Genomic DNA, 27,706 nt, shown 5'->3' on the forward strand with positions numbered 1-27,706 from the left:
GACCTTTTTCACCCAAACTCCACATGCAGAATGTGAACCCTCTGGTTTTCTCTCTTTCCCCCTCTCCTTTGCAGCTCACTTTAACTCCACACTCCACAAAATGTCACCAGCCAGGCCAAGGGGGACCACGTTGGCACCACGTCCTGTCTCCTGACATGAATCCCACCCCCATCTTTCATTTGCCATCCTCAAAATTGAAACATCCACAAAGCTCCAGGAATGCAAAAAAAAAAAAAAAAAAAAAAAGAAAAAAAAAAGAAAAAGCACAGGAGTTGATTAAAGATCTGCTCACACAAAAGTCACTGCCAGAAACTGAGATCTGACTTCAAAACTCCTCCACATCTCTAACGACCTCTTAATAGCCCTCATTACAGAACATCTCCCTCAGCCCTGCCAAAACAGAGCCCAGCATTTCCACAGGCAAAGCCCAGCTGCTCCATTGATCCATCCCAGGACTTCAAACACGTATTAATAACGCAGCTCTGCCAAACGAGAGGTTCCACTCCTGGGTGCTGCTGCCTTCCTTGGATGGCAGCTCGTTTAACCTGCCTCTTTCATCAAGCATTTCCCACTCCCTGCGGGAGCTGCCGTGCAAAATGTGGCTTTCCAATGACAGTTCAGCAGCAGGGGAGAGAGAAAGTCATAAATAAAATGTATCTCATGCACTGTGAGCAGAAATTACCTGTCTGATGTACTCCTAATCTTCAGTATAAACACATTTCATTGTTTAGCGAGGAAATCAGAGAATGATGGAATGGTTTGGGCTGGAAGGGAACTTAAAGCTCATCCAGTCCCACCCCTGCCATGGCAGGGACACCTCCCACTGTCCCAGGCTGCTCCAAGCCCTGTCCAGCCTGGCCTTGGGCACTGCCAGGGATCCAGGGGCAGCCACAGCTGCTCTGGGCACCCTGTGCCAGGGCCTGCCCACCCTCCCAGGGAACAATTCCTAATTCCCAATATCCCATCCATCCCTGCCCTCTGGCAGTGGAAGCCATTCCCTGTGTCCTGTCCCTCCATGCCTTGTCCCCAGTCCCTCTCCAGCTCTCCTGGAGCCCCTTTAGGCCCTGGAAGGGCTCTGAGCTCTGCCTGGAGCTTCCCCTCTCCAGGTGAGCACCCCCAGGTCACTCACACCCCAAACCCCTCAGCTCTGGGTCCCACGGGGTGCTGTGCACATGGAGAACATCCCAATCAATCCTCCTCACCCCACAACTCTCTGGTCTCCACGCCTGGAATTTCTTCCACTCCCTCCTTGGATTTAGGGACCCTTCAGGGACAGATCATGTCCCTGCCCCATGGCAGCTTCCCCTGCTGGGACCTGCCCCGGGGAATCCACCAATTCCTGCAGGTCTATGCCAGAACAGGAGGGCACAAAGCTGGCCCTGCCAGGGGTGCCAGGGAGGGAACGCTGCAGGGTCACACAGAGCACGCTGGCAGGGTCCCAGCCCTGCTCCAAACACTGGCAGGTTCAAAAAGGAAAAAGAGAGGAGCTAATGGAAGCAAATCCCTGCCTAGCTGCGTTTCCCCACTCAGATCCCAGCTGGGAGGTGCTGCAGGAGGAGGGGAGGTGTCTGTCCCACCCCGTGCCCTGCCAGATGGGCAGAGGGGCACTGTCAGAGTCCAGCACATCCCTCTGGCTGCCCTGGCTGTCTGAGACCCTGGCAGGGGGCTCAGAGACCTTGGCACGAAGTCAAAAACACCTGTGGCTTCCATTTTAGCCCATGGAAAAAACTGCCAACTTTGTGTGAGGAATTACAAGCCACGAGGTTTTGAGTAGTGTGGTAGGTGAATTAACACAGGGTGGAAAAGTAGAATTTTGGGGTTTTTAGAATGGGGTTCAGAGGTACAAAGTGGAGGGACTTGGGCGTGTTCTGGCCTTCTCCTTCTCCTTGCCCTCCATGTCTTGCTGTGCTGGTGACACTTTTCTGTTGGTTTCAGGCACAGACACACTGTCCAACACCAATGACAGATACTGGCACAATATTGTAAACACAGCACAGGTAGTTTTTAGTATAAAATGTGAACACCGCCCTGAGGGCAGACAGAATGCCATGGCTGAGCTGCTGGACAGAGCTCAGCAGGTCAGAGAAAGAATGTTCTAGATAAGGGAAAATAAACAACCTTGAGAAGCTGATCCCACACATTCAGACTCCCCCTCTGGCCGCAGGGGTTGGAGGACTTTTACACTCTTGGGGTCAGCCCGACACCCAGACCCCGGGAGGGCACCACAGCTCCCCAGGCTGAGGAAGCCGGGAGCTGCAGCCCGCCCTGAGCCAGCCCAGCCCGCTGCGCTCCCCAGGCTGGGCTGCTCCTCTGCTCCTGCTCTTGGTCACTGCATGCTCAGGGAGAAGAGGGAAGAGCACTCGGTCCTTGGCTCAGCCCCAGCCAGAGATTCCCAGAGTCCCAGGAAGCTTTGGGAGGAATCCTCAGAAGGAACCTTCAGGATTATTTATCTTAAATAACACAATCCTACCCATGCATCAACCAAAAACCAATATCTAAATAATCTTAACCAATACTATTTAATTAAATGTTAATTTATTTAATGTAAGCTTAACATTTTTAATTTAATATTAGTTTAACATTTAATTAAATGTTAGTTAAATACCATTTATTTGACTTATTCAAGTCCAAATTGTGTTTGGACTTCTCAACCTATTTAACCAATTTACTGATACCACAAAATATCTCTCCAAATATTTCACAATTTATTTTCAAAAAATAAAATATCTAAACCAAATTTCTCCCTCAAACACCCTAGAAACATTAAAAATCCTTAACTCGATAAAAAGAAATTTTTACATAATATTTAATTTTCCTAAATAAAAATGAAATTACAAATACCACTCCAAATCACACCTTACACAAAAAGACAACATCTTAATACAATTTTACCTCAATCTTACACACAACATGCAAGGAGCCTTAAGGATCACCCAGTTCTAAGTGTGTCACCTCTGCAGTGACATTGGGCATCTCGCAAACAGACCCTTCCCCATCCCAAAAAACAAAATTATCAGGGATATTGGGGAGCTCCTCCCATCAAAACCCTCCAGAGGAGCTGGAGTGGAAGATCCCAGCCTTTCCCTGTACTGCCCCGTGATCCCTCCGTTCTCTCCAGGTTTTCCAGCTGGGAGCATCAGCTGCATCCTCCCCCCAGCTCCCCAGCAGGAGGAGGAGTAGGATCCTGTTGGGAGAGATGGGGGGCTCCAAGTGGCTCTTCAAAATGCTGTTTATTGTACACAAAATGCTGCTTATTGTCTAGAAAATGCTGTTTCTTGTACACAAAATGCTGTTTATTGTACACAAAATGCTGTTTATGGTATTTTACAGCAGCCATGGGCCGTGGGTGACAGAGCCACCCCTACAGCTGCCAGCTCCAGCTCAAGGCAAAGCTGAAGCCCCTTTAGTTCTGGTCACGTTGCATTATATATTTTTCTTTGCTGAACATCTTAATACCTAAGAAGCAATCAGTACCTTCACTCTTCCCTACAGCCTATCACAACTGCTACCATGACCATATTATGGTCATTACTAGTCATTGGACAGTCATTGCTGTCCAACCACACGAGTTAGTTATGTTACACTTTAAGCTTAAAGTTGTTTTTCAGTTTTCTTGCAGTGGGAAATTCTTAGACCCTTTTTCTACTTGCTGCATCGAGATGTTTGTTTCCTCTGGTATCTTCTGCTTTTTCTAAGACCTTTTTCTACTTGGAAAAAACATCTTTTTTGTCTGTGGCCAACATATCCTTTGCTCTAATCACAAAACCTCCTTCCAGCTCGACTTAACCTTTGCTTTTTTAGTTGTCCAGTAAGACTGGCTCAGCAATTCTTAATTTAGACATCTCTTCTATATCAAAACTTGCTTCCATCTCTATTCCGCTCTCAGGTTCTACATTCAGAGATCTTTCTGCCAAGCACACACATCTGTGAGAGTTCCTTGTCAAACTTTCATCTTTCCCAACAAGGAGGGATCAGCCTTTCAGCTCTCACGGATGAGTTTGGGACTGGAGAGCCTTCAGATGTCTCTGCAACCCATCACCCACCTCCTCCTCCCACTTCTCCGAGCCCTGATGGAAATATTTTATGTCTTAACCAAATGCATCAGCTTCAGGACACATCCATCTTCTGGAGTGAGGAGGTGGATCTGGGATGGGGATAGGAGGGTAATCAGATTCCAACAAATAAAAGTTAATTACCTTCCTGCACCTTTTTTTTTTTTTTTTTTTCTTTAAGAAAATAGAAACTGCTGTTTGAATGATTTTATAAGACCACAAATAATTCTTTAAAAAATACTTCATTCACATTCTGGTAAAGGAAACAAAAATCAAGTGTTTTTTTCCCTGGGCAAAATCTGTTTGACCTGTGCCCAACCCCTGGAAAAGGAGCCACAGCAAATCCTGGGGATCCTTCCCCTGGGGCCGGCAGGATGGCAAAGCCGAGGGAAAACGGATTTGTGCATGGAGGGGCTGATGTGTCCTTCTGTCCTGCCGTGTCCCTCTGTCCTGCCGTGTCCCTCTGTCCCAACACATCCTTCTGTCTCACCATATCCCTCCATCCCTCCATGTCCCTCTGTCCTGCTGTGTCCCTCCAACCCAGTGTGTCCCTCTGTCCCAACACATCCTTCTGTCCGTCCATGTCCATCCACCCCTCCATGTCCCTTCATCCTGCCGTGTCTCTCTGTCCTGTCGTGTGCATCCATCCCACTGTGTCCCTCTGTCCTACCATGTCCCTCTGTCCCAACACATCCTTCTGTCTCACCATGTCCCTCCATCCCTCCATGTCCTTCTGTCCCTCCACGTCCCTCTGTCCTATCATGTCCCTCTGTCCTGCCCTGTCCCTCCATCTCTCCATGTCCCTCTGTCCTTTGATATCTCCCCATCCCTCCATGTCCTTCTGTCCCTCCGTGTCCCTCTGTCCCTCCATGTCTCTCTGTCCTTTGATGTCCCTCTGTCCTGCTTTGTCCCTCCATCTCTCCATGTCCCTCCATCCCTCCATGTGCCTTTGTCCTGCCTTGTCCTCTGTCCTGCCGTGTCCCTCCGTCCTGCCGTGTCCCTCTGTCCTGCCGTGTCCCTCCATCCTGCCGTGTCCGTCCGTCCTGCCGTGTCCCTCTGTCCTGCCGTGTCCCTCCGTCCTGCCGTGTCCGTCCGTCCTGCCGTGTCCCTCTGTCCTGCCGTGTCCATCTGTCCTGCCGTGTCCGTCTGTCCTGCCGTGTCCCTCTGTCCTGCCGTGTCTGTCTGTCCTGCCATGTCCCTCTGTCCTGCCGTGTCCGTCTGTCCTGCCGTGTCCGTCCGTCCTGCCGTGTCCCTCTGTCCTGCCGTGTCCGTCTGTCCTGCCGTGTCGCTCCGTCCCGTCGCCCTGCCCTCGCCCGCCCCGCCGCAGCAGCCACGCGCCGGGCGCCCCGTGTCCCCAGCAGCCCCGGGATCAGCGCGATGTCACCCGAGGCGCCCTTTAACCCCGCAGGAGTTACACTGCCGGCAGCGCCGCAATTAGTGCTGCACTAATTGCCGGCATTGTGGCACAGGAACGCCCGGTCAGGGTTGAGGTGCGCTGAACAGAAGCTGCTTTTTGTATTTTGTTGCTCTCTTGAGCTCCTGGAGTGGCAAAGGCGCGGGAGGAGGCTGCTGAAGTCCTGGGGAGGTTTTTTCCCGTTAATTGATGAGCCCAGGAGAGCAAAGCTTTCCAGCCGAGCGCTGCTCGCGGCTGAATGAAGCCTGTGCACAATGCAGGAGCAGCGGGGACACGGAATCGCTTTGCCCCAGCCAGGAAGCGTTTCCCTCTGCCAGTGTCCCCAAGTGCCCCCGAGCTGCTGCATCCCACGGAGCCGGGGATGCTCAGCCTCTCCACGGTCCGTGGGATGGGAAGGAAGGGGACACAGCCAGCCTTGGCAGCCGGGTTTGTCTAAGAACAGGGAGCAAAGCACCAAAAACCCTACTAACCCTGTAATGGGGTGTTGGGTTGGGTGAGCAGCCTCTTCTTAGGGAAGGAAATGGGGTTTCTGTGCTCAAATCTGCCCCCAACGCTCTGCCAGGGCCGAGAGGAGCAGGCAGAGCCTCTTTCAACACCAGCCTGGAAACAGCTGCAGCACCAGCACAGCCCCTGCCTCATTCCAGAGCTTCCCAGGGAGGAGGGATCCTCCTGGGTCCCTTCCAAGTCGGCAGATTCTGTGGCTGATTCTGTGATTAATTCTGTGATTGATTCTGTGATTCTGTGGCTGATTCTGTGACTGATTCTGTGATTCCCTGATTGATTCTGTGATTCTACGATTGATTCTGTGATTCTGTGACTGATTCTGTGATTGATTCTGTGATTGATTCTCTGACTCTGATAGATTTTGTGATTGATTCTGTGACTCTGTGGTTCTGTGATTGATTCTGTGATTCTGTGATTGATTCTGTGACTCCGTGATTGATTCTCTGATTCTGATAGATTTTGTGATTGATTCTGTGACTCTGTGGTTCTGTAATTGATTCTGTGACTCCATGATTGATTCTCTGACTCTGATAGATTTTGTGACTGATTCTGTGACTCTGTGGTTCTGTGGTTCTGTGATTGATTCTGTGACTCTGATAGATCTTGTGATTGACTCTGTGACTCTGTGACTCTGTGATTGATTCTGTGATTGATTCTGTGACTCTGTGGTTAATTCTGTGATTGATTCTCTGACTCTGATAGATTTTGTGATTGATTCTGTGGCTCTGTGGTTCTGTGATTCTGTGATCAATTCTGTGGTTCTGTGATCCTCCCTCACTCCCTGCAGAGCTGAGCCCTGACCCTGCACCCAGCAGGGCCATGAGGAGCCATCCCAGCACCCAAGATCCATTGATATCCCCCAGCTTTCCCTCCCAGACAAGCCCCAGACACCCAAACCCCCTGAGGAGCGCTGGACCCCACAACCTGCAGTGTCCAGGGAATGGCCCCTCCTCGGAGCTGAGCTGTAAGAGCATTTCCAGCTCCTGCCAGGGCACCACAGCCAGAATTCCTGGCCCACACAGGCAGTGCCAGCCCCGGGCTGGCTGTGAGAGCCATGTCACGTGTATATAAACACAGAAATACATCTAGAGCACACCCTGAACGTACACAGAGCTCCAGCTGCCTCAGCCAGGGAGGCACCGACGTTACGTCACCCCACGGCCAGGACCTCAACCAGGAGCAGATGGCTGCTCCTCCTGCAAGGAATGAGGAGCTTTTGGGAGCCTGCCCAGAGGAAGGAGGTGTGGGAAGCCACTCCAAGCTGCTTCTCACACCAAACTCTGTGTCTGCCCCCAGAATCTTCCACCTAAGCCCAGCCTGGCTCAGCTTGGGCTTGACACCAGGAGCTGCCAGGGTTTGGACAAGGTTTAGGTGTGACACTCAGCCCAGACTGTCCATTTTGACAAGGGAATGATGTTTGTATGCTCCAGCTCAGCTCCTGGCGAGCTGATCTGATCCCAACAGGATGGTCCATTCCACTTCTCTGGAAAATCTTCCCCTAAGGAACAGCACTTGAAACCCCAGAGTTTAAATGGAATGATAAGGAATGATTCCCACCTACTAAGGTGCAGAAAACAGAGGTGAAAGCAGCTCTGGCATCTTTCTGTGCTCTGTGGTGGCACAGGGGACATGGGCTGAGTGCCAGAGCCAGCTCAGAGCAAGGCCTGCATCCAGAGGGAAAGGGGCTTTAGGAAATGAGGCTTGTGGAGAAGTTTCAGGTTTTTAATTTGGTCTAATCTGGAGGGATCTTGTGGGGATGCAGCCAAACCCAGCTCTGCTTCCAGGAACACCAAAACATTTTGAAGACAGGGATCCTGGGAACAGCTGGGAAGCTTGGGCTGGAAGTTTTCAAATAATCCAGCACGAGACAGACTTAAAACAGAGAGAGACTTTTCAATCCAAACAGCTGCAGCTGGGCAAAGTTAAACAGAGCAAAAAGCACCATGCCAGCAGCTGGATCTGGCAGCCCAGGATGGATGTGCACCCAGCCCTCAGTGTCCCTGCACCTCAAATCCCATCCCTCAGGGCTTTGCCATAAGTGTTGTGTCTCCTGTCCCCCTGGGGAGGAGGCAGTGACAGCTGGGACAGCAGGAAAACGTCCCCATGTGCCACAGCCCGAATGCAGGGCCAGCTCCCGGGTCAGCACCTTCTCCTCCAGAGAAGGAAAATCATTCTTTGGGGGCTCACTATCATGGGCACGTCGGACAGCTGGCTGGCAATGTCACTGCCACCTGCAACAACAACTGCTCACTTTCAAAAATACTGCTAAAAACCCACCGTCGTCTCCCAAGCTCTTCCCACGCTATCCGATCCCGATTTTATCCTCAAATTAAGATAAATACATTCTAATATAGCATCTTTGTGTTTTGCAACAGGGATTTGGAACTTAACTTCAGGATAACTGGCAGAGCAGTTGCTGTTCTTGCTCCCTGTGTCCAAGGGGCCACTTCCAGGCTGGAATTCCCAAAGCAGCCGGGCCAGAGGCACCTGGGTGTGCCAAGGGCAGTGCAAGGGGGGTACAACCACACAACCCCAAGGGATCCAGAGAAGGTGTTTGAGGTACACCTCCTCCCTATTCCCAGATAAAATGATTTTAGGAAAAAGGCTCTTCCATACAGCAGAAAATGCTGTTCAGCAAACGCAGAGTTCACATAAGGGAGTCCTTCAAATGGCTCTGAAGCACAAACCCAGGCAGGTTTTTTCCTCCTCCCTCTGGAGCACAAAGAAGAAGCCACAAAGGAGCTCAGGGATAAAAGCTGGATTGTAAAAATCTCCTGGTGGGCTCCGTCTGGGGTTCCCAGAACTCCTGAGAGCCCCCAGGGTTTGGTTTTCCATGTCCTGCCCTCCCAGGGGCAGAGCCTCAGGGGAAGGCTCCCAGCTGCTCTCAGTGCTGGGGGCACAGGCAGTGACCCCTGGGTTTATTCCACTTTAAATGCACAATTTAGGGTCTTGTCAAGGGGAAAAAAAAATGGTAATTCCACATAATTGCCTAATTAAGGATGTCATGACACTCCATAGAATGGAGGGTCAAATGGAAATGATACAAAGAGTACAAATCTGGGATTTCTGGATTTTTAAGAAGTTGGACTTGGAACTAGTTAAGATTATCAGCATCAGGCCCACACATAAACAGGATTTAATCAAAATAAATATATTTTTATATAAAAAAAATATATATAACACATGCAACTGCACATAGACAGCACTAATACAACACAATTTATATATAATTTTCTATATTTTCATCAGGTTCAATGTTTCATTTACCACATCCATGTGCACATTTCCAAAAGATCCAGATTTGAGGACTTTGCACAATGCTGGATCCAACATTTCAGAGTCTCAGCACTCCAGCAGGATAATTTCCTGAAAACCCATTTTCCCCCAAAACCTCAAGCAAGAAATGTCATCTGCAGGAGCCAAGCCCTGCATTTTCGGATGCATCCCTTCATTAAGCAGATTTTAATTGGATGACTCCAGCTTTAATTAATGACCAATTGTTCATGCACTTTCCGTTTTGGATCTCATTCCCAGACAGGATTTTCTGGGTTGATTTGGGGGAGTTTTTGTGTCTTGCAGAGTGGGGTTGCAATTACCATTTATTGCATTTGTGAGGGAAAAGTGGCTCCCAGGAGCTCGGGAGCTGCTGGGCTCCCACTGACCCAAGGAGCTTCCCACTTTGTCCTTCTTCTCAACCAGAGCATGCCAGGAATGGTGGGAGGAGCTCAGCAAAGCCCTGGAGACCCCCAGGCTGTGAGGACAGGAAGGGGCAGCTGGGGCTCATCCCACCCCACAGCATCCCAAATGCAAAAATCCCTGCCAGTGCCAGCCCCATCCCAGACCCACAACACTGCACGGGAATTCTTAGGAATTGCAATAAAAAGAACCAGAGGGGAGCACGGAGCTGCTCCAAGGGCTGGAGCCCTCTGCTCTGGAGCCAGGCTGGGAGAGCTGGGGGTGCTCACCTGGAGAGGAGAAGCTCCAGAGAGAGCTCAGAGCCCTTCCAGGGCCTAAAGGGGCTCCAGGAGAGCTGGAGAGGGACTGGGGACAAGGGATGGAGGGACAGGACCCAGGGAATGGCTTCCACTGCCAGAGGGCAGGGATGGATGGGATATTGAGAATTAGGAATTGTTCTCTGGGAGGGTGGGCAGGCCCTGGCACAGGGTGCCCAGAGCAGCTGTGGCTGCCCCTGGATCCCTGGCAGTGCCCAAGGCCAGGCTGGACAGGGCTGGGAGCAGCCTGGGACAGTGGGAGGTGTCCCTGCCATGGCAGGGGTGGCACTGGGTGGGCTCCAAGGTCCCTTTTAACCCAAACCCTTCCAGGTTTCTATGAAACCACAAAAATAGATGCAAATTCAGTAACTGCTCCCTTAAAAATCATCCTCTGCACCATTCCCAGGCCAGCCTGGTGCTGCAGCTGACACCCAGTTTAGAGTTCATGGGATGGATTTGATCCAGTGCTGAAGGACATGGGTGAGCTGTGGTCACAGGGGACAGGACAGCAGGAACACCAACAGCTTCCTGCCCAACCCAGAGAACAGGAGCAACAAATCACCCTGTCCTGACTGAGCTGGAGGCAGGAAAGAACACAGGGATCCTTCTTCCTGAGAAGTTATTCCAATTGCCTTCCAAGCCTAAGGTGTCCCAGGTGCTGTGTGCTGTGCCCTGTTCTCTGCCACTGCTGGAGCAAAGGGGACACAGAACCTCACAAGGTCTCGCAGGCCTGAACACCAAGTCCCAGCTCCAGTCATGAGCTGCTCTCCTCTGGCACTCTCTCCACACTTCAATTATTGCCCACCTGCCTCAGGATCGGCACCCAGGGCACACAGCCAGGCACAGCACGGGTCACTGCTCCAGCTCCCAAAGCCAAGCCCAGCTCCGAGGGCAGGAAGTCCAGCCAAGCCTGCTGCCCCTCACTCCCACCCTGCTCCTCGTGGGAGTTTCCTGGAGCTGTGCCACCAGACAGGCCTTGCCTGGAGCAGAGCTGCTCCATCAGCAGGGACTGGCTGGGCACAAGAGCCTCAACCCCAAAGAAGTGTTTTGGTTTAGGCCACAGCCCAGGAAAACCTCACGTTTGGAGGATTGCACCATGCACCAGCCAGATCTACAATAAAACCTGAAAACCTTCCTGAGCTCAGGACCTTCCCCAGCCCGGGCAGCAGTGACCAAAGGGCAAAGCCTCACACCTGGGTGATGCTCATCCAAAGGAGAGGGTGGGCAGGCCCTGGCACAGGGTGCCCAGAGCAGCTGTGGCTGCCCCTGGATCCCTGGCAGTGTCCCAGGCCAGGCTGGACAGGGCTGGGAGCAGCCTGGGACAGTGGGAGGTGTCCCTGCCATGGCAGGGGTGAACCAAGCTGAGCCTTCAGGTCCCTTCCAGCCCAAACCAGTTTAGGATTCCATGATTCTATGACGTGAGACATCCAAGAAGCCACACACGAATCCCAGTAAACCCGGCTGCTCTGTTCCGCAGGGAGAGGGACCCCTCCAGACACCCCCGTACACGGGGACACCGCAAAAGGCTCCGTCCCTGCCCCCAGCAGCTCACGGGGGACGCCCCTCGCCGTGGGCAGAGCCTTTTTGCCCCATAACATTTTTGGCTGCCCCGTGGCCGGGGCACCTGGGGAGTCCCCTCCGGCCCCACCGCCAGGAGCCGCCGCCGCATCCCCACAGAACCCCGGCGGTCCCGGCCGAGCCCCTCTCCCCTTTCCCCGCTCGCCCCTCCGCCGTGCCGGGCTCCCAGCGCATCCCCTTGGGGACCGCCCGCATCCCTGCCCGGGATGTCCCGGCCGCCCGCCAGCCCCGCTGAGCCCCCAGGGACCCCCCCGGGACCCCCGGCCGCCGGTCCTACCTGAGTCCAGCCCGGAGCCCGGCTCGGGGGCCGCCGGCGCCGCCGGGCGCAGGGACAGGGCGCAGAGCAGCGCCAGCGCCAGCGCCCCGCCGCGCATCGTGCCCGGAGCCGGCCCCGCCGCATCCCGGCCCCGCCGCATCCCGGCCCCGCCGCATCCCGGCCCCGCCGCATCCCGGCCCGGCCCCGCCGCCGGGACAGGCACGGCCCCGGCCCCCGCCCCGCCCCCGGCCCCGGCCCCCGCCCTGCCCCGCACCGCGCGGCCCGGGGGAGCCCCGGGGTTAATGTCCCACATCACCCCCTCCCCAAAATCAGCCGCGCTGCCAGAGCCCCCCGGGGATGAGGAGTTGGGGGTGGGGGTCCTCCTTCCCCCCCGTGCGGGTGACAGACGGACGGACAGACACACCCCAGACTCGCACACGGGCTGTGCCTCCAGCGGGTTCTGCAGGGGATGCTGACACCCCTCCCGTGCTGGTTTGCCCTCCGCAGGTAAAGGCGACATCCCACATCCTCCCTCTCCCAAAATCCCACTGCAGGTGTTTCTTGGGGTGCTTTGCCCCCCCAGCCGTGCCTGGCTCCCCCTGGGGGTACCCGGCCCTGCTCCTGCAGGGGGGAGGACAGAGCAGCTCCCGCCCTGGCATTTTGGGGTGAGCGAGGCACCCCAACTCTCCAATGAGAGCTGGACTGGGCATAACCCCTCTTTCCTTAAGGTCTGGGCCAGTCCAGCCCCTTACTGAGACCACAGGGGTAAATCTGAGCCAGGCCAGGTCCTCCCCAGCCATGCCCCCATCCCAGTGGCAGGTATTTGCAGCTCACCCCAAAAGGGGGTACCCCCAGTCCCCCCTCCAGACCCCATAGCAGACCCCACCTCTCAGCTCTCCAGTGTCCCCAGTGGCACAGACCCTGCAGCTGGAGCCCCACGTGTGTGACAAAGCCCTGGGTGCTCACAGATGCCCTGGGGGGTTTTGGCTCAGGCCCACGGGGGAGGCAGGCTCATTCCCAATCCACGATAATATTGTCCCTGCAGCAATCATGCAGAGACACAAAAGATTTGGGAACCTTCAGCAAGAGACAGGCAGCCAAACTCCAGCTGGACATCCCTGCCAGGGAGCAGGAGATGCTCAGGAGTGACACCCAGCTGTCATTTTGCTGGTGAATGCCACACTATGGCATTGGAAAAGAGGTTCCCCACCTGAAATCCTGCTTGCTGCTTGAGACATGAGCCAAGCTCAGTGCTGTGCCCACCTCTCTCTGCCCCTTCCCAGGTGCTTCCCCTGCCACACTGGCTCAGCTTGCCAAGGAAAAGAAGGTCAGAGACACCCCAGGAGCCTTTGCTTTGCCACGGAGAGGACTTTATTTGTCAAGAACATGTGACACGGGTTTGCCTTTCCTTCCAGAACCTCACTGATTGATTCCCTTGGATGTGACCGTCTGTCCCAGCAGCACATGTCCCATCCCTTGGCATGTCCTGCACCACACCCCTGCTGGGGCACCCGTGGGACTCTGCCCTCTGCTCCTTGCACATCCCACCAGCTCTGGTTTCAGTGGATCACCTGCAGAACCAGGTCTGGTTTAGGTGGATCACCTGCAGAACCAGGTCTGGTTTCAGTGGATCACCTGCAGAACCAGGTCTGGTTTAGGTGGATCACCTGCAGAACCAGGTCTGGTTTCAGTGGATCACCTGCAGAACCAGGTCTGGTTTAGGTGAACCACCTGCAGAACCAGGTCTGGTTTAGGTGGATCACCTGCAGAACCAGGTCTTTCCAACACTCTCCAACCCACGAGGAGGAAAATCCCCTTGTCAGATGCCCAGGATTCTGTGCCACAGTCCTGTCTCTCAGCTCAGCATCCTCTTTTTAACCACCCTCATTTGCTGTATCCAGTGACACAACCACATCCACGCTCTCCTCAGCCCTCAAGAGAAAATTCGGGTTTCCAGCCCTGCGGGTGTGCCAGCCTTTTGTGCAGGAGTAGCTGGACAAGGACCACACCTCCTCCCCCTCCTCTGTGTCGTGCTGGGCAGAGAAAAAGGCTGCCAGAACCCAAGAAATAAAAACAGACAAAGCCAGGGCTGAGATGTTCTGTTTCAGAGCAATGACAGAAAGTGGAGGTGAGGCTAAAATGAATAAACTCCAGTTATTGATCCTGTTTGCTTGGAATTAACAGCTCTGCTCCACCAGCTTGTTCCTGCCTTCCTCCTTGGGTGGAGGGGCTCCATTCTGGATTTCCATCCCTTCTCTCAGGGTTGGTTTGCTCAGATCTCCATTCTCCTGCTGACTCACCCACCCCAAACTTCGCCCCCCAAATATCTGCACACCCTAATCAGAGCCCCCAGTGCATCAGTTGCTGCCATCCCTCAGTCCCCAACCTTCCAGCATTTCTCTTACTGCTCTGCCTTTAAATTCTCCCCGAGTGAATTCCCTCCTAGGGAGATGCCAAATTCCCAGTGACCCCTCCTCACTGGGATCCTACTAAAAACCTGTGGATGTAAAAAAAATCCCGCACATGCCAGTGACTTCAAGCATGAAGGAAGACACAGAACAGCCTTAACCTTGTCCTCACTTGCTAGGTGACCGTGGGCAATTTAGTCCCTTTCAAGGGTCTCAAGTGACTTCTTTTTTTTTAATTACATAAAAATGCAAGATTCGCCTCTTCTGCAAAATATTTTGGAAAGTGCTGAGTGACAGCGTTGAGTTGAGGTTTGTTATCACGATCAGGCACTTTCTGAAAACGGTGTTTTCACAGCCTGGAAAATATCAGGAGATCTGCTCAGGCTTGATAAAGAGGGATGAATACACTGGGATGAGTAATCTGTCACCTTGGAGGGGATGTAGGAGTCTGTGGGTGCTGTCTGAAATGTGGCTGGAATGAGGAATCAGTGGATGATCCCAGCTTTTCATGCTCCAGAGAATTAAAAAAGCCAAATTCCTTGAGCACCTGGAACTCAGGTGTGCTCAGCATCTCACCCTGCATCTTCTGCATCCCAAGACAAATATTCCAGGGAATGACTCTCAAACCTTTTGAATCAGTGTTTTGTTTTGTTTGTTTGGTTTTTTTTTTTTTTGGTGGTTTTTTTTTTTTTTTTTTTTTTTTTTTCTGTTTCCCTAGAAAATAGAAAAAGCCTGAAAATGCTACCCCCTAATGGCACAACCGGGTGTGGGGTGCTGGCCTAGGAAAAGCTGATCCAGGTTTTATCTACAGAGAATAAAGGGAATGGAAATTGCATGGTCTCTGCTAGAAAGATGTGTCCCTGGGGGGAAAACACCCTGACAGCAAAACATTCCACCAGAAATGGAATGAGAAACAAAAATAAAGCCATTTTTGGGATTCAGATGAACTCAAACCCAGAGGTTCAGGCTCCAGCATCTCAGATGTGGGAGAGGCTTTGAGTGTGGGATCAGGGATCCTGCCTATTCCAGCTCCCCCAGCCCAGGGCTCAGGCAGGCCCTGGAGAAGTTGATGGCTTCATTGCTGCCTTGGACCCAAAGAACACAAGAGGAACAAGGAGAAAGAAAGGAAAAAATATACTTTAAAAGGGCAGAGAGTCACCAAAAGGCTTTTAGGGTTTTAATACTCATAGGGGGTTGTAAAGTGGGTTTGGAGGTCTCTGTGATCCAGGTGTGAAGGGGAGAGGTTGCTCAGCTGGTCCCCAGGAGATTCCAGCTCCCGGTGGTTGCGGTGAAGCAAATCCTGCAGGGTACCCTCAGTGGTCAGGGTGGACACTGATTCCAAAATCCTCCACTTCAAACCTTCCTTTGTACCCTGCTCAGAAATCTCCATTCCATGTTTATTTGGGATATTTCAGAAATTTAATAAAAATCCTGCTCTTCAGTGTCATCCAGCCAAGAACCCCAAACCCTGCACAGACCAGGCTGCAAGCCAAGGAAAGTTCTCCTGCCCCAAACCTCGCTAACCATGAACTGTGTGACCTCAAGGCAAACATCTTCCCAAGCTCCAGCCTGACCTGGAGATCAGGGGCTTGAGGACCTTTTCCTTTCATTCCACACCAAATCTCAGGTGGGACCTTGGGTGGTCCCATCACAGAAAAGATGCAACAAGAGAGAAGTCAAGACCTTGTGCTCTAAAAAGTGCTCTACAGCATCCAAGAATTTTTGGAGAGTCCTTGGTGTTGTGTGACACCAGAAGACCCTGATGAAGGAGGAACACAGTGGATTTCTGTCCCTGGAAAGGACTGAAGGGGATTCTCCAATTATGCAGAGAAATGAGAAGTTCTTTCCTTCTGTCCCGACAGCCCTTGGGTTTTTCTGCTCAGTGCAAGCCTTGGAAGCACCAACTTCCAATTAATTCCACAAGTATGATTAAGATTAATTCTGTTTTTTTCCAGGTGCTACAGCAGGGCCTGGTCACAGATTGACACCAATCCAACCCCTCACACTGCTGACTTCTGAGGGAGCCCCAGGAACACCAGCTGGGAGCGGGGCTGGGGTTTAGTCAGGGTTAGAGCCAAAGGAGGCCACACACCCAGCACATCGAATAGTCTGGGTTAGATTTTGGGTTAGACCCTTTAAAGGTCTCAAGTCCAACCCTTCTGGGATGAGCAGGGGCACCTTCAGCTTGTTCAGAGCCACATCCAACCTGACCTCGAATGTTTCCAGGGATGGGGCATCCACAGCTTCCCTGGGCATCCTGTGCCAGCGTTTTACAGGACTGTTAAAAACTGAATCAATCGCTGCTGGGGGATTTTAACCCTCAACTTTACAGTTGGAGGATTTTAACCCTCAACTTTACAGTTCTGCTGCCTGTTGGACTCCAGGAACTGCCATCTCCATGCTGGATCCACACCACAAATTTCCAAACATCTCCCTACTCAAACCGAGCATCTGTGAAGCCTCTATGGACAAAAAAAGCCCCACAGACGTGGCCAATTCCTTGCAAAATCCCAGTCTGGGATGCAGTTTCTCCCGGGCTGTCACTCCTGGAGGTGGGCAGGCCCTCGGAGCCGGCCCTCCGGCGCCTCCCGCTCAGCAGGCACACCGCACACACCGTCTGGGAATTGCTCAGGTTGGTTTTTTTTGCTAAGTTTTTATTTTAATTCAAGGACTTTGCTTCATACAAAATGGAATTGTAGAAACAACTGCAGAATTCAAAGTTTGGCTGATAAATATTACTCAGGCAGCAAACTAGGCAATCACAGAATCTTTTTTTTCTCAATAATTTTTTTCTCCCTTATTTTTTTTTTTTTGGGTAAAGTTCCACTTGTGTTGCATGGTTGGAACTTTGATCGTTTTTCACACTGTTTTTTAAATATAAAGTTTTGCAACAAACCCCCAAATTTATATCAAATATAATTAAAAATTAACAACTGATGAATACATTGTATCAAAAAAGTACGAAGATAAACATTTTCCATGCACATACTTTTTATAGATATGTATATATGTATATATATTACATGCAAACATTACTTATTCAAAGTACAGCCACTACGAGACTGGTTCTGGATGCAGAAAACTGATCGGTGCAATTCAAGTTTGGCAACTCACTATGAGGATTCTTGGAAAGATGGAGAGACAGCAGAGAGGCTGTAAAAAAATGTCGGGAAAGGGTTATGGATAATTGTGGTCAGGCTTGTCTGTCACTGTCATCGACCCCTACGAGGTGGGTGGAGGATTTGGACAACTTGAGATTCTTCTTCATGTTCTGCCTACAAATTGGGGTGACCCAAGGCTGTGTTAGTGCGGGGCTGGGGGTTTTGGGATGGAAAATGAGAGAGGAAAAAGGGGAAAAGACAGAATTATTCCGTACAGAAAGGCATCTCTGTTGCTTTCCAGTGTGGGTACAGTGTTTGCATGCACGGGCAGAGAGATGGTGTTGTCCCTTCCCCTCGACTTCCTGGAGTAAAATAGGAACGTTCCCTTGGAAAATTTCAAATAAAGTGTTTGTGCCTTCATTTCAGGAAAATGTATAAAACATTTGGTCACAATCGTGCTGAAGCCTGAAACAGGAAAATCCAGCAGCTAAAGCTACAGATGGATGAAGGTCTCAGAGTGGTGGTGGGTGGGTGTGTGTCCGGACGTGTCATCTGGTTGCATAGCCCTCCATTTGGGAATGCCAGCCGTGACCTCTGGCTACCACACTGCCTTTAATCCGAGTGCACACGAGTACAGAGACAGAGATACAGACAGGAGTTATCCTTTAGCAGAATCCAGGGATGAGATTGGCCAGAGATTGCTACTGAACAGAACAAAATTAAAACAAAACACCGGAGGGAACAAAACCGGGTTGAGTTTCCTCAAGAGAAGAGCTACAGGAGATGTGAAGAACCACCCTAGAGCAGACTGCTCCTGCCTGAGGCTGACAGACTTTGCTGAGAGCATGAGAGACCTCCTGAGCGTTTTGGTGGCATCTGATCCCCTCCAAGCAATCCAGGGTCAGAACAGATCGCCAGGGCCAGCGGGATTTCCACCCACCCCACGCGACTGCTGCGCCTGGAGAAGTTCCACAGGTCTGGGGCTTGGTAGATCCTCTGAAAAAATTCAACTCTCCAACCCTATCCTCTTTCCTAGCGGCGTTTTCAGGGATGTGCCCAGCACCTCCCACCCATCTCCTTTCACCTTTTAGCCTCTCCACGTCCTCTGGCTGCCCTGTGCCCTGAACCAGCCCTACAAGGGCTCAGCAGAGCCCCAGGCACAAGGTCCTGGCCGAGCTTTGCCCCCAGCCTCCCTCCCCGCCAGCACAGCGTTTGCCCTTTCCCAGGCTCACAGTGCAGGAATCCACACGGGCACAAAAGAAAGAAACCAGCCAACACAAGAGTCGTTGCAAGAACGCAGAAATCTCATCCCTGAGAATCAGAGTTAGAGGTTTGGATTATTATTATTATTATTATCATCACTATTTTTTAACCTTCTCTTATCAGGCAATAAAAACAACTCACTCCAACTGCCCTCCACACCAATGATGCACGGCCAGAGCTCTCTCAGCTGGCCTGTGGGAGATGCTGCTTCTCCTGCAGGAGCACCCCTGCAGATGCTGCCCTTTCCCACCTACATTTCCTCCACTGGGCAATGAGACAAGGCCGGCTTTGTTTGCTGCAATCACTCCCCTCTCACCCATAAAACTATATCTATCTATATATATATATATTTATATATTCTAAAATAAAAATAAAATAAAAGGCCAACAAAACCCAAACCGAACCCAAAGCACATTTGCCTTCCCCACTGGAAGCTCCCAGCCTGGGGCACAGTGACCCCAGGGCCCCTCCGAGGCTGCGGCCCCCGCCCCCTCTGCCCTCCCCACGCTCGCCCAAGCTCTGATGCCTCAAAGCAAGAGGTTGCATCGTCACTGTGAAAGATTTCAAAGGTTAGGCACTTAGTAGTGAACAACTGGAGCATTCGGTAGAAACGGTGGGACCTGGAATGACAATTGGACTAATTCTCTACAGAAAGAGGAAATTTTTTTCTTTTTTTTTTGGTTTTTTTTTTACTGTACAATTTACAAAAATGCACACAATGAAAAGTTAAAGTTCTATCTAATAGCTTGATATAAAACCAATAACATTTCTTCTTCTCACCCCTACGCTTTTTTTTTTCCTCTTTTTGTTTGGGTTGTTCTTTTTTTTTTTTGTGGACCTTTTTTTTTTAAGTTGTTTTTTGCTAAATCAAGCTTATATTGTAAACAAGACAAAACAGTGAGGGTGTGTTGCAGTCAACAGGAGAGAGGGATGGATTGAAAAGTCTCAGCAGCAAGGAAACAGTCCTTACAAAGGAGCTCTCTTGTGGCTTTACCGTGTGTCAGTGTGAAGGACCCGATGTGGTGGTGAGTGACATTAGAGACCCCCGGGGCAGTGGTGTCACAGCAGGGTCAGCTCGGGGGTGGCACCAGCTCTGCCCTAAAGGATTGCAGTGGCTGAACATCAAGTCCCAAAGGACTGTCCTTTGTTCTGGGCTGTGTTTCTCCTCTCCCAGTTTCTTGGGTGCATCTCTTCCTTCTCAGCGCTCAACGAGACAAAACGCGGGGGGCGAACGTTGTTTGCGCGAGTCCCTTTGAGACCCCCGGCTCCCACCCTGGCAGGGGGGAATTATGATGGAAAATTAATTAAGAAATAGCCCAACAAAACTGTGCCAATCATGAGAAGGACCCACAGTTCTGCTTTTCCACCGTGGAAGGTGAGGATCGCTCTTCTCCCGGCTCCTCGCCTCCGTGGCCGGGTTGGCGCCTGGTGCGTGTCTCGGGACTAGACAAGGCAGTGGGGAGGGGGCAGAGAGGGATGTGCTCCTCCCGCTGCCTTCCCCAGAAGGAGGGAGCCTTCTTCCTCCATCTGTCTAGTGCAAAAAAAAAAACCAAATCAAAAAGGAAAAAACTAAAGAACAACAGAGGAGAGAGAGGCTGCAGGGGCATCTCCGGCCCCAGGCACTGAGCAGTCCTCAGGGCTGCCCCGCCGGCTGCCTCTGGCCCCGGGCCCCCACGGGAGCTCCCAGCCCTCCAGATGATAAAACTCATCCTTATTAAGCACGCACACCTCGCAGGGTTCCGCCGAGCCGCTAGCACCAGTCATCCTCATCGGCTTCGTGGTAGTAACTGCGTCCTCTGGCGCCGGGGCCCGTGTTGAGCCCCAGCGTGTAGTGGTACCCGTTGGGCACCCGGCGGATTTGGTGCGACTGCGAGGTCAGGGAGGAGACGTAGGAAGTCCTTGAGGAGCGGCCCGAGTTGGTGGCCACGGCCTCCTCGAAGGTGAGCGTGTCCTCGGGCGCGGCGCGCTGCGGGCTGTCGGCGGCGGCGTCGCGGTGGCCCAGGTAGGGGTCGGAGCCGATGCGGGCCACGGCGGGCGGGGGCGGCTGCTGCTCCCCCCGCAGCAGCGCGTTGTGCTCGGACAGCCCGCGGCTCAGGCGGCCCGGGGAGAACGTGGGGGTTTGGAAAGTGGTGAAGTGCACGGGCGAGGAGTTAGCGGTCTTGTAAGTGATGCTGGGGCGTGGGGTCAGTGGAGTCTGTGGGAGCTGCCTCCGACCCCGGCAGGGGGTACTAGCACCAGATGTCGACAGCAAGGGGCTCCCATTAACTGAACCACTGCCCTACATCAAAATTGGAACAGAGCAAATCAAAAAATAAAAAAAGGGAAACACCAGACAAACACAAAGGCAGGCAGGTATCAAACAGAAGGAGAAGCAACAGAAGGCGGAGACGAATCACAAGAGGAAAGAAAAGCAAAAAAAGAGAGAGTTTAGACAAGCACAGTCGGGGCGGGAGGTTCTCGAGAGATAATTCAACACGAGATGTGAAGAGCTGGAGAGTTCAAGTCTGGGAGCAGTAGGAACAGAGAGGGGCAGAGCATCGGTAGGACGCAAACTGGCACACGGCTCCAACAGAGGGGACACTGCCCAGGGGAGGCACCCACAGCATACAGGGCTCGACATGCGCCTTACCTGGCCTGGGAGCAGCTCAAAAACCCGAGTTATTGGGGATTTTTACAAATTATTGTTGGCTTTCTTACAGTTTTGCTTTGGGGTGGGTTTGTGCAGAACTTCACCCCACAGTTGTGTGTGCTGGGTTTGTGGGAGGTGACCCTGCCCACAGCAGGGGGTTGGAAAGAGATAAGCTTTAGGGTCCCCTCCAAATCAAACCATTTTAGGATTCCATTAATCTATTTCTGTTGCCAAAACTGGATTATGGGTTGTTATTATTATTATTATTATTATGGATTCTGCATGGAAGGAGGACCTGGGTGACTGCTTTTGGCAGGGTGGGAATGAAGTGCTTTTGGATTAAATAGCCAATTTCTGAAAAAATAACAACCAAAAGCTTTTTGGACAGGCTTTAACAAGTCCCTTTAACAGAAATGTGTTCACATTCTCCTCTTTAATATTGCACATTTGATTTTGGAGTGGTAGAAGGGTCTGGCAGCTTCCTGGGTTACTAATAATGCCTTGTGAGAATGAACTAAGCTGCAGTAATTTACACAAATGCCAAAGTGAAAGGAAAGGTACCCTCTCTTCCCATTTCTGTTTACATTCTCCCAAGGCAGGACATGAGCACATTGAACAATCCCCTCAGCCTTTCCCAACCTAACATTTTGAGACCAGACCTTTAATTTTTAAAGAGCACTTTTTCCTTCCTATCAACTCATCAGGCTGTCAGTCACTGCTTCTTCTGCCCTGCCTGGCTCTCCCAGTGACCAGCAACATTCCAGCATCCTGGGGAAGCTGCCCAGCTTCTCCCAAGGGCCTGAGCATCTCACAGTTACCAAAGAAAGGAGAACTACATTTTAGCCTGGAGAAAAGGAAGCTCAGGGAGGACCCTTTTGGTTTCTACAACTCCCTGACAAAAGCATGGAGCCGGGGGGGGTCAGGCTCTGCTCCCATGTAAGAGGGCCAGGGGAGGTTCAGGTTGGACATCAGGAGGAATTTCTACCTGGAAAGGGTGGACAGGCATTGGAAGGGGCTGTCCAGGGAGGTTTGGTGTCCCCATCCCTGGAGGTGTCCAAGGAAGGCCTGGATGTGGCACTGTGGACCAGTGACAAGGTGGGATTGGGCACAGCTTGGACTTGGAGGATTTTCCAGCCTTGGTGCGAGGCCCCAAGCAGGACCTCAATGGCTTCATCTGCAACTGCCTGACCTTCCTTGCCCTTTCCACCTCCTCTAATTTAAGCCAAACACAGAAAAGGTGCACAAATCCCTGGCAGACCTCAGGGCTGTTTCCCCACCCTGCCTCTCCTCACCTGTCTGTGTGGGCCGTGCTCTGGGCCCCCGTTGGGGGAGGTGGGCCTGCTCTGGTCAGCAGATTTGGGGTGGGCTCGGTCCCGGCTGCCGTAGCGGTCGCAGGAGTAGAAGCGCTGCTTTTCGGAGGAGGAGGAGGAGTGCTGCTTCCTCTCCTGGGAGCGGCCACGCTCCTGCTTCTTGTCCTTGGAAGAAGACTCTCCAGACTGGGCTACTGAAAGGAGAATGTTGGGTAGGGGGTCACCAGCGTGTGTGGGGTGAGGAGGTCCTTCCACACAAGCAGGACCCCAAACCCCACCTGAAAGGAGGGAGACAGGGGACGTACATCTCCTCCCTGACATCCCAGGGACAAATCCTCGTTGGCAAAGCACTCACCAGCTTGTCCATCAGCCAAGTGATGGCCGGCCCTATCCAAGGACTTCTGCTTCTTCTCTTTCCGCCGGTGGCAGCGGTGGTGGTGGTGGTGGTGGCCCTGCTCCGGAGGCATCCGCTCCAAGGAATACTCGTAGAGGTGCATGGCGTGAGGGCGCTGCGGGGTCAGCGTGGAGACCGAGCGCTTCATGGGGCTCGTGTCCGGGATGGGCTGCAGGGAACAGGCAGGGACACGGAGCAGGGTGAGGGAAGGCGCCCCACCCCGCTCGGCTGCCTGGCTCCCACATGGAGGGGGTTAAACAGCAAGAGAAAGGGGCAAGGAGGGGAAGGAGAGAAATGGTTAATTGGAGACAACCAGAATGGGCAGGAGGATTTGTGGGATGTGGATTGAGTGCGAAATTTGGGGAGTGAATGTGACCTCCGAGTGCCAATCCATGGGGACCACGGGAGCAGAGGCACAGGCAGCACTGCACAGCACACCCAGCGGGGAGCTCAGCAGGGACACAGGGCACAGCAGCAGCCAAGCACCTCACAAGGGGAATTCTCCAACACCAGGGGCACCCACAGCTGCTCCAGGGCCTGCATCCCAAAGCAGCTCCAAAGAGGAAAGCAGGTAGCGTTGCTGAGCACCACATGGAGGGGGAGAAAAATCAGGAATCAGGGGAGATACAGGCCAAGCCACCAGGAAATTCCTTCTATCTCTCTGCAGTGAAAAAAACTCCCATCAAACATTTAAACCTCTCTTGTCCCACCATCTCTCCCTGAAGTCCTTTGCCTGGGGCAGGGATAGCGTGTACATCCTGCAATGCCACCAGGACATCTCCAGAAAGGAACACCTGGGTTTGCTATTGCTGATTTTAAAACATTTGTGTTCAAACATCTGGGCACTGAGAGCTGTGACAGCATTGCTGGACCCCTTCCCTGTGCTGGTGGCAGCTCCAGACCCTGCTCCCTTCCCTTTAGGTACAAAACCTTTCAAAGGTTCTGCAGAACCCCAGACAAGTGTCCTGCAGGACAGCTCCTCTCACAGCCTCTGCCCTCCCTCTGCCCAGGGATAAAGCTCAGAAAACAGGGACAGTTCCCATATTTCCTTCTCTGCTAGCCTCTGGCTGGCTCTGTGTGGGGACAACACCTCATCCATCCTGTGGCTGCTTCCCTGGCTCTGTCACTGCATCCGAGCCGTGTGCCAGAGGAGAGATCTCAGAGCACGGCGCCCCAGCTCGACAGTGAAATTCAGGATGTTCCCCAGTCCCTCAGCCTTACACTTATTTGAATTCCCACTCCAATAAGTGCCTCCAACACCAGCTCTCAGGGAACATTTACTCTGCTCACTGTAACCTTTCCTAAGAGCTCTGTATTATTTTTCCTGTCTGCTCCCTTTTGTTTGCTTATCCTGAAATCCAGATCTCTGCTTCCCTGTGATATTTACCCAAGGCAAAGCCAACTGTTTCACAGCTCTGCTCATTATTTTGAGTGGAAAAACCACTCTCCCTCCCCTTGAGAGTAGATTATCCTGGGTGTAAAGGCACGATCTGGGCAGTTACCCACATTTTGGTGCTTCCCACTGAAGGGCAGCTGGGATCCTGGTGCTGGAAGGTTTATCAGAGGCACAAGCCTGGGATAAGGGAGCTCAGCACAGCTTGTGGTGTGGCCCTGGAAGCACCAATTCCATCAGCAGGACCACGTTAGTGTCACCTCTTGTGGCCCTCATTTGTGTGGGCAAGAAATCATACTCAGGAGCTTCGTATCTGTCCTTGTTTAGTGCTGAGCCTGCAGCTGGGGGAAGACAGGGGGGCTGTAAACTGGACAGTCTGGTGGGCCAAAATATGGGAAGTGAAAGTATTTCTCACTAAAAAAAAGCCAGATTTTCAAAATCCGTAGAGGGGCTGCCAGAAAGAAAGCAACAGAAAAAAAAAAAAACCAACAAAACAAAAAAACAAAAACAAAAAAAAAAAAAAAAAAAACCAAACCACCACTAACAACAAGAAAACCTTATGTAGATTGACAAGAAATGAACATTTTTTTGGGGGGCGGAGGGCTTTAGTCCTGCTTCCACGCTTATTCCAGGGACAGAAGTCCCACTGACACAAATGACTGGCAAAGCAATCAATCCCTTTTCCATAAATCCTGGCAAAGCTCTTGTTACGGGAGGCACAGGCTCCCAAAAAGCCTCGGGAGACTGCATGCACCCCTGCAGAGAGCTCCTAATTGCTTCTTCATTACCAACCCGACTGTTTTCACTGCCTGAAGTCCTGAGCAACGAGGCATGAAAAGAAACAAATCAAAATAAAGCAACCCACCCACCCAACCCCTGCTACCCGAGCGAGCAGCCATGGACAGAGGGAAAAGTGGGAAGAGACAGAGCGGCTGTGCCGGAGCGACTCCAGATGAGAGGGGAGAAAAGTCAAGGGTTAAAGGAAGGTTAATTCATTCTTAAGATGAATTTAATAGGATACAATTTAGTGCAAACTACATACTGCCAGGTAACTCCCAGGTGACCGTGCTTTGCTCCTCTGCAAACAATTCGGACAAGGTGAGGGACATTATTGGAAGCAGCCCCACAGTACAGCCAGTGTCAGACATCAGATGTGCAGCAGACACGATGACGACCAGGGAGGGAGGTGATGAGGGCAGGACAGCAAAGAGGGAGGGTGGAAACACGGGAGGTGGGGGTTTTTTAAAGAAGTGGAACATAAAAAGAGAGAGGCAAATAGAAAGGAAGGTGTCCAGGAACAGAAAGCGTTGTAAATAAGAGTTAGAAAGAACTCAAAGTTTGGGGAGGGGCAGAGCAGCACGTGAGAGGGAGGGTGGGGGGCGTGGAGGGGGAGACACACACAGAAAGGACATCAGTTATTCACCCAAGCTACAACCACTGAACATTGTACCATTAAATGAGGTTAGATCTGAGATTCTGGGCCTGATTCACAACCAGGTGTGGCACGAGGGGCAGTGACACCCTGGGGACACAAGCCATGCTTCTGTCAGGGACACTCCTGCAAATAAATGTCTGACTGCCATGGAGAGGAGCTTCCCAAGGGAAGGCTCTGCCAGCTGCACTGCCAAGGAAGGAAAGAGGTTACCTGTGGTCTAGGACAGAGGACAATTTCTGGGGAGGGGAAGGGCTTTGCTTCGTGGGCTGTTGCTTTTATTAAGCACAGTGAGGAGTGCTCCTGATAATTCTGAGAATCCCAGGGCTCACACAAAGGCTGCAGTTTCTGGAGCCAGGTGGGAAATCCTCTGGCTGGCAAGGGGCACCTCCAACACGTTGGCACAACAATTCCATCTGTTGGAGCTACTGCTGTGTGTGCACAACACAGGGTTTCATTTTGGGGTGCAGCAGATCCTTCACATTCTGCTCCCCACAGAGAGCCACAGAAACAGCCCAAGGCCAGGCTGCTCCCTCCTGGCTGTGTGAATCAGGCCCTGGGAATGAGGCAGGACACGAGTGGTGAGATGTGACACAGGAGGCAGGATGGTGGCTGGGCAGCACTGGGGACAAACAGCAACAAACATGTGAAATGGCCAGAAATGATCTGTGACATCCTACACACACAGCAGTGCCCACAAGTTGCTGTGAAAGTCAACTCCAGTGAGGAGATTTCTTTGGAAAATAAGTTATATAAATCAACAAGGGAAATCCTCAACAGGAAATTACTGGCCAAGGTCACAGTACAGGAAAATACAGGGAACACACTCAGTGTCCCAGTGCAGCTTCCAGGGAGTGCCTGTGCCTGCTGCATCCACCTGTGTGTGTCACAGCACATCTGCAGCTTTTTGGAAGGATAGGGCACAGGAACACAGCTTGGCTGGCTGGATAAACAACACACAAGTAATGGGAAAAGTGCCTTCCAGGAATACAGCCTGCAAACGGCCTTGTCCCCAAACAGGGACCCAGACACTCTCAGGTGGCCCAGCCAGAGGGATCCAGCTGGGCTGCTTTGTGCTGCACGAGGGAGGAGTAAAACTGGGGACAGTGCTGTGACAGGACAGGAGAGCTGCCACACCCTGCAGGGAACCCTGGCCACACCCTGCAGGGAATCCCAGCCACACCCTGCAGGGAATCACTGCCACACCCTGCAGGGAATCCCAGCCACACCCTGCAGGGAATCCCAGCCACACCCTGCAGGGAATCCCAGCCACACCCTGCAGGGAATCACTGCCACACCCTGCAGGGAATCCCTGCCACACCCTGCAGGGAATCACCGCCACACCCTGCAGGGAATCCCGGCCACACCCTGCAGGGAATCCCTGCCACACCCTGCAGGGAATCACTGCCACACCCTGCAGGGAATCCCTGCCACACCCTGCAGGGAATCACTGCTATCCCCTCCCCAGCAGGGAACCCCAGCCATCCCAGCACAAGACCTGGATTCCTGTCTCCAGATCTTTTAAAACCAATATTCCCAAGCCACGACAAGCAGAGAGAAGAAGCTGAGATCTTGGCCAGCTCTCAGTCTCCCACCAATTCCCCACCTCTCACCTGGGTTTCAGCAGCCAGGCGTGGCATGGAGGCCGCCCGGCCCTGGCTCTCCAGGCCTGGCTGGGGCTCTCCGTTGGCAACTGTGGGGCTGATCTCCTTCATCTCTACCACCTATCAAAACATGGAATGGTTTCAGTAGCAAAAACAGGAGCATCAGCTTTGAAACCACCATCAGCTTCTTGAAGTTTGATTTGACTGGGAAGAGATGCTGGTGTGGCAAAGAGAGCAAATGAAGAGCTGTGGAGTTTTGCAGTAAGGTAGAAAAATTATAAAGAAAAGCCATATAAAATCAGGGCTGCTCTGGCTGGCCTGCCATTTCTTCTAAGTCAAGCCAGCACTGTGCAAGTTCCCATGTGAAAGCAATCCT

The 27,706-nt window shown here is 52.2% G+C and overlaps 2 protein-coding genes and 1 long non-coding RNA gene across 4 annotated transcripts in view; 1 reads left to right on the forward strand and 2 right to left on the reverse strand.

Annotated features, from left to right (window-relative positions):
* LOC128798726 (collagen alpha-1(I) chain-like) overlaps nt 1–11,956 on the reverse strand; it is an 85,089-nt gene extending 73,133 nt beyond the window's left edge. Inside the window, exon 1 of the mRNA XM_053962504.1 lies at nt 11,818–11,956. Within this exon, the coding sequence (XP_053818479.1) occupies nt 11,818–11,956 (139 nt within the window). The remainder of the gene's footprint in view (nt 1–11,817) is intronic.
* Nucleotides 11,957–12,070: 114 nt separating this feature from the next.
* On the forward strand, nt 12,071–13,973 carry LOC128798597 (uncharacterized). Its single transcript, XR_008434464.1, has 3 exons — nt 12,071–12,303; nt 13,080–13,123; nt 13,212–13,973. It is a non-coding gene; the product is annotated as an uncharacterized LOC128798597 (long non-coding RNA).
* A 2,864-nt stretch (nt 13,974–16,837) lies between these two features.
* The window catches only part of CACNA1B (calcium voltage-gated channel subunit alpha1 B), a 298,976-nt gene continuing 288,107 nt past the window's right edge, over nt 16,838–27,706 (reverse strand). Inside the window, exons 45-48 of one of the 2 annotated variants that reach the window (XM_053961845.1) lie at nt 27,340–27,450; nt 22,863–23,070; nt 22,490–22,698; nt 16,838–20,846 (exon numbers count right to left, since the gene is read on the reverse strand). In XM_053961845.1, the coding sequence (XP_053817820.1) occupies nt 20,319–20,846; nt 22,490–22,698; nt 22,863–23,070; nt 27,340–27,450 (1,056 nt within the window). In that variant the 3' untranslated portion in view covers nt 16,838–20,318. Of the gene's footprint in view, nt 20,847–22,489; nt 22,756–22,862; nt 23,071–27,339; nt 27,451–27,706 lie in introns of both variants that reach the window. The other variant, XM_053961844.1, reaches the window with a different exon arrangement.

This window comes from Vidua chalybeata, chromosome 21 (assembly GCF_026979565.1).
Source record: "Vidua chalybeata isolate OUT-0048 chromosome 21, bVidCha1 merged haplotype, whole genome shotgun sequence".
NCBI classification, from domain to species: domain Eukaryota; kingdom Metazoa; phylum Chordata; class Aves; order Passeriformes; family Viduidae; genus Vidua; species Vidua chalybeata.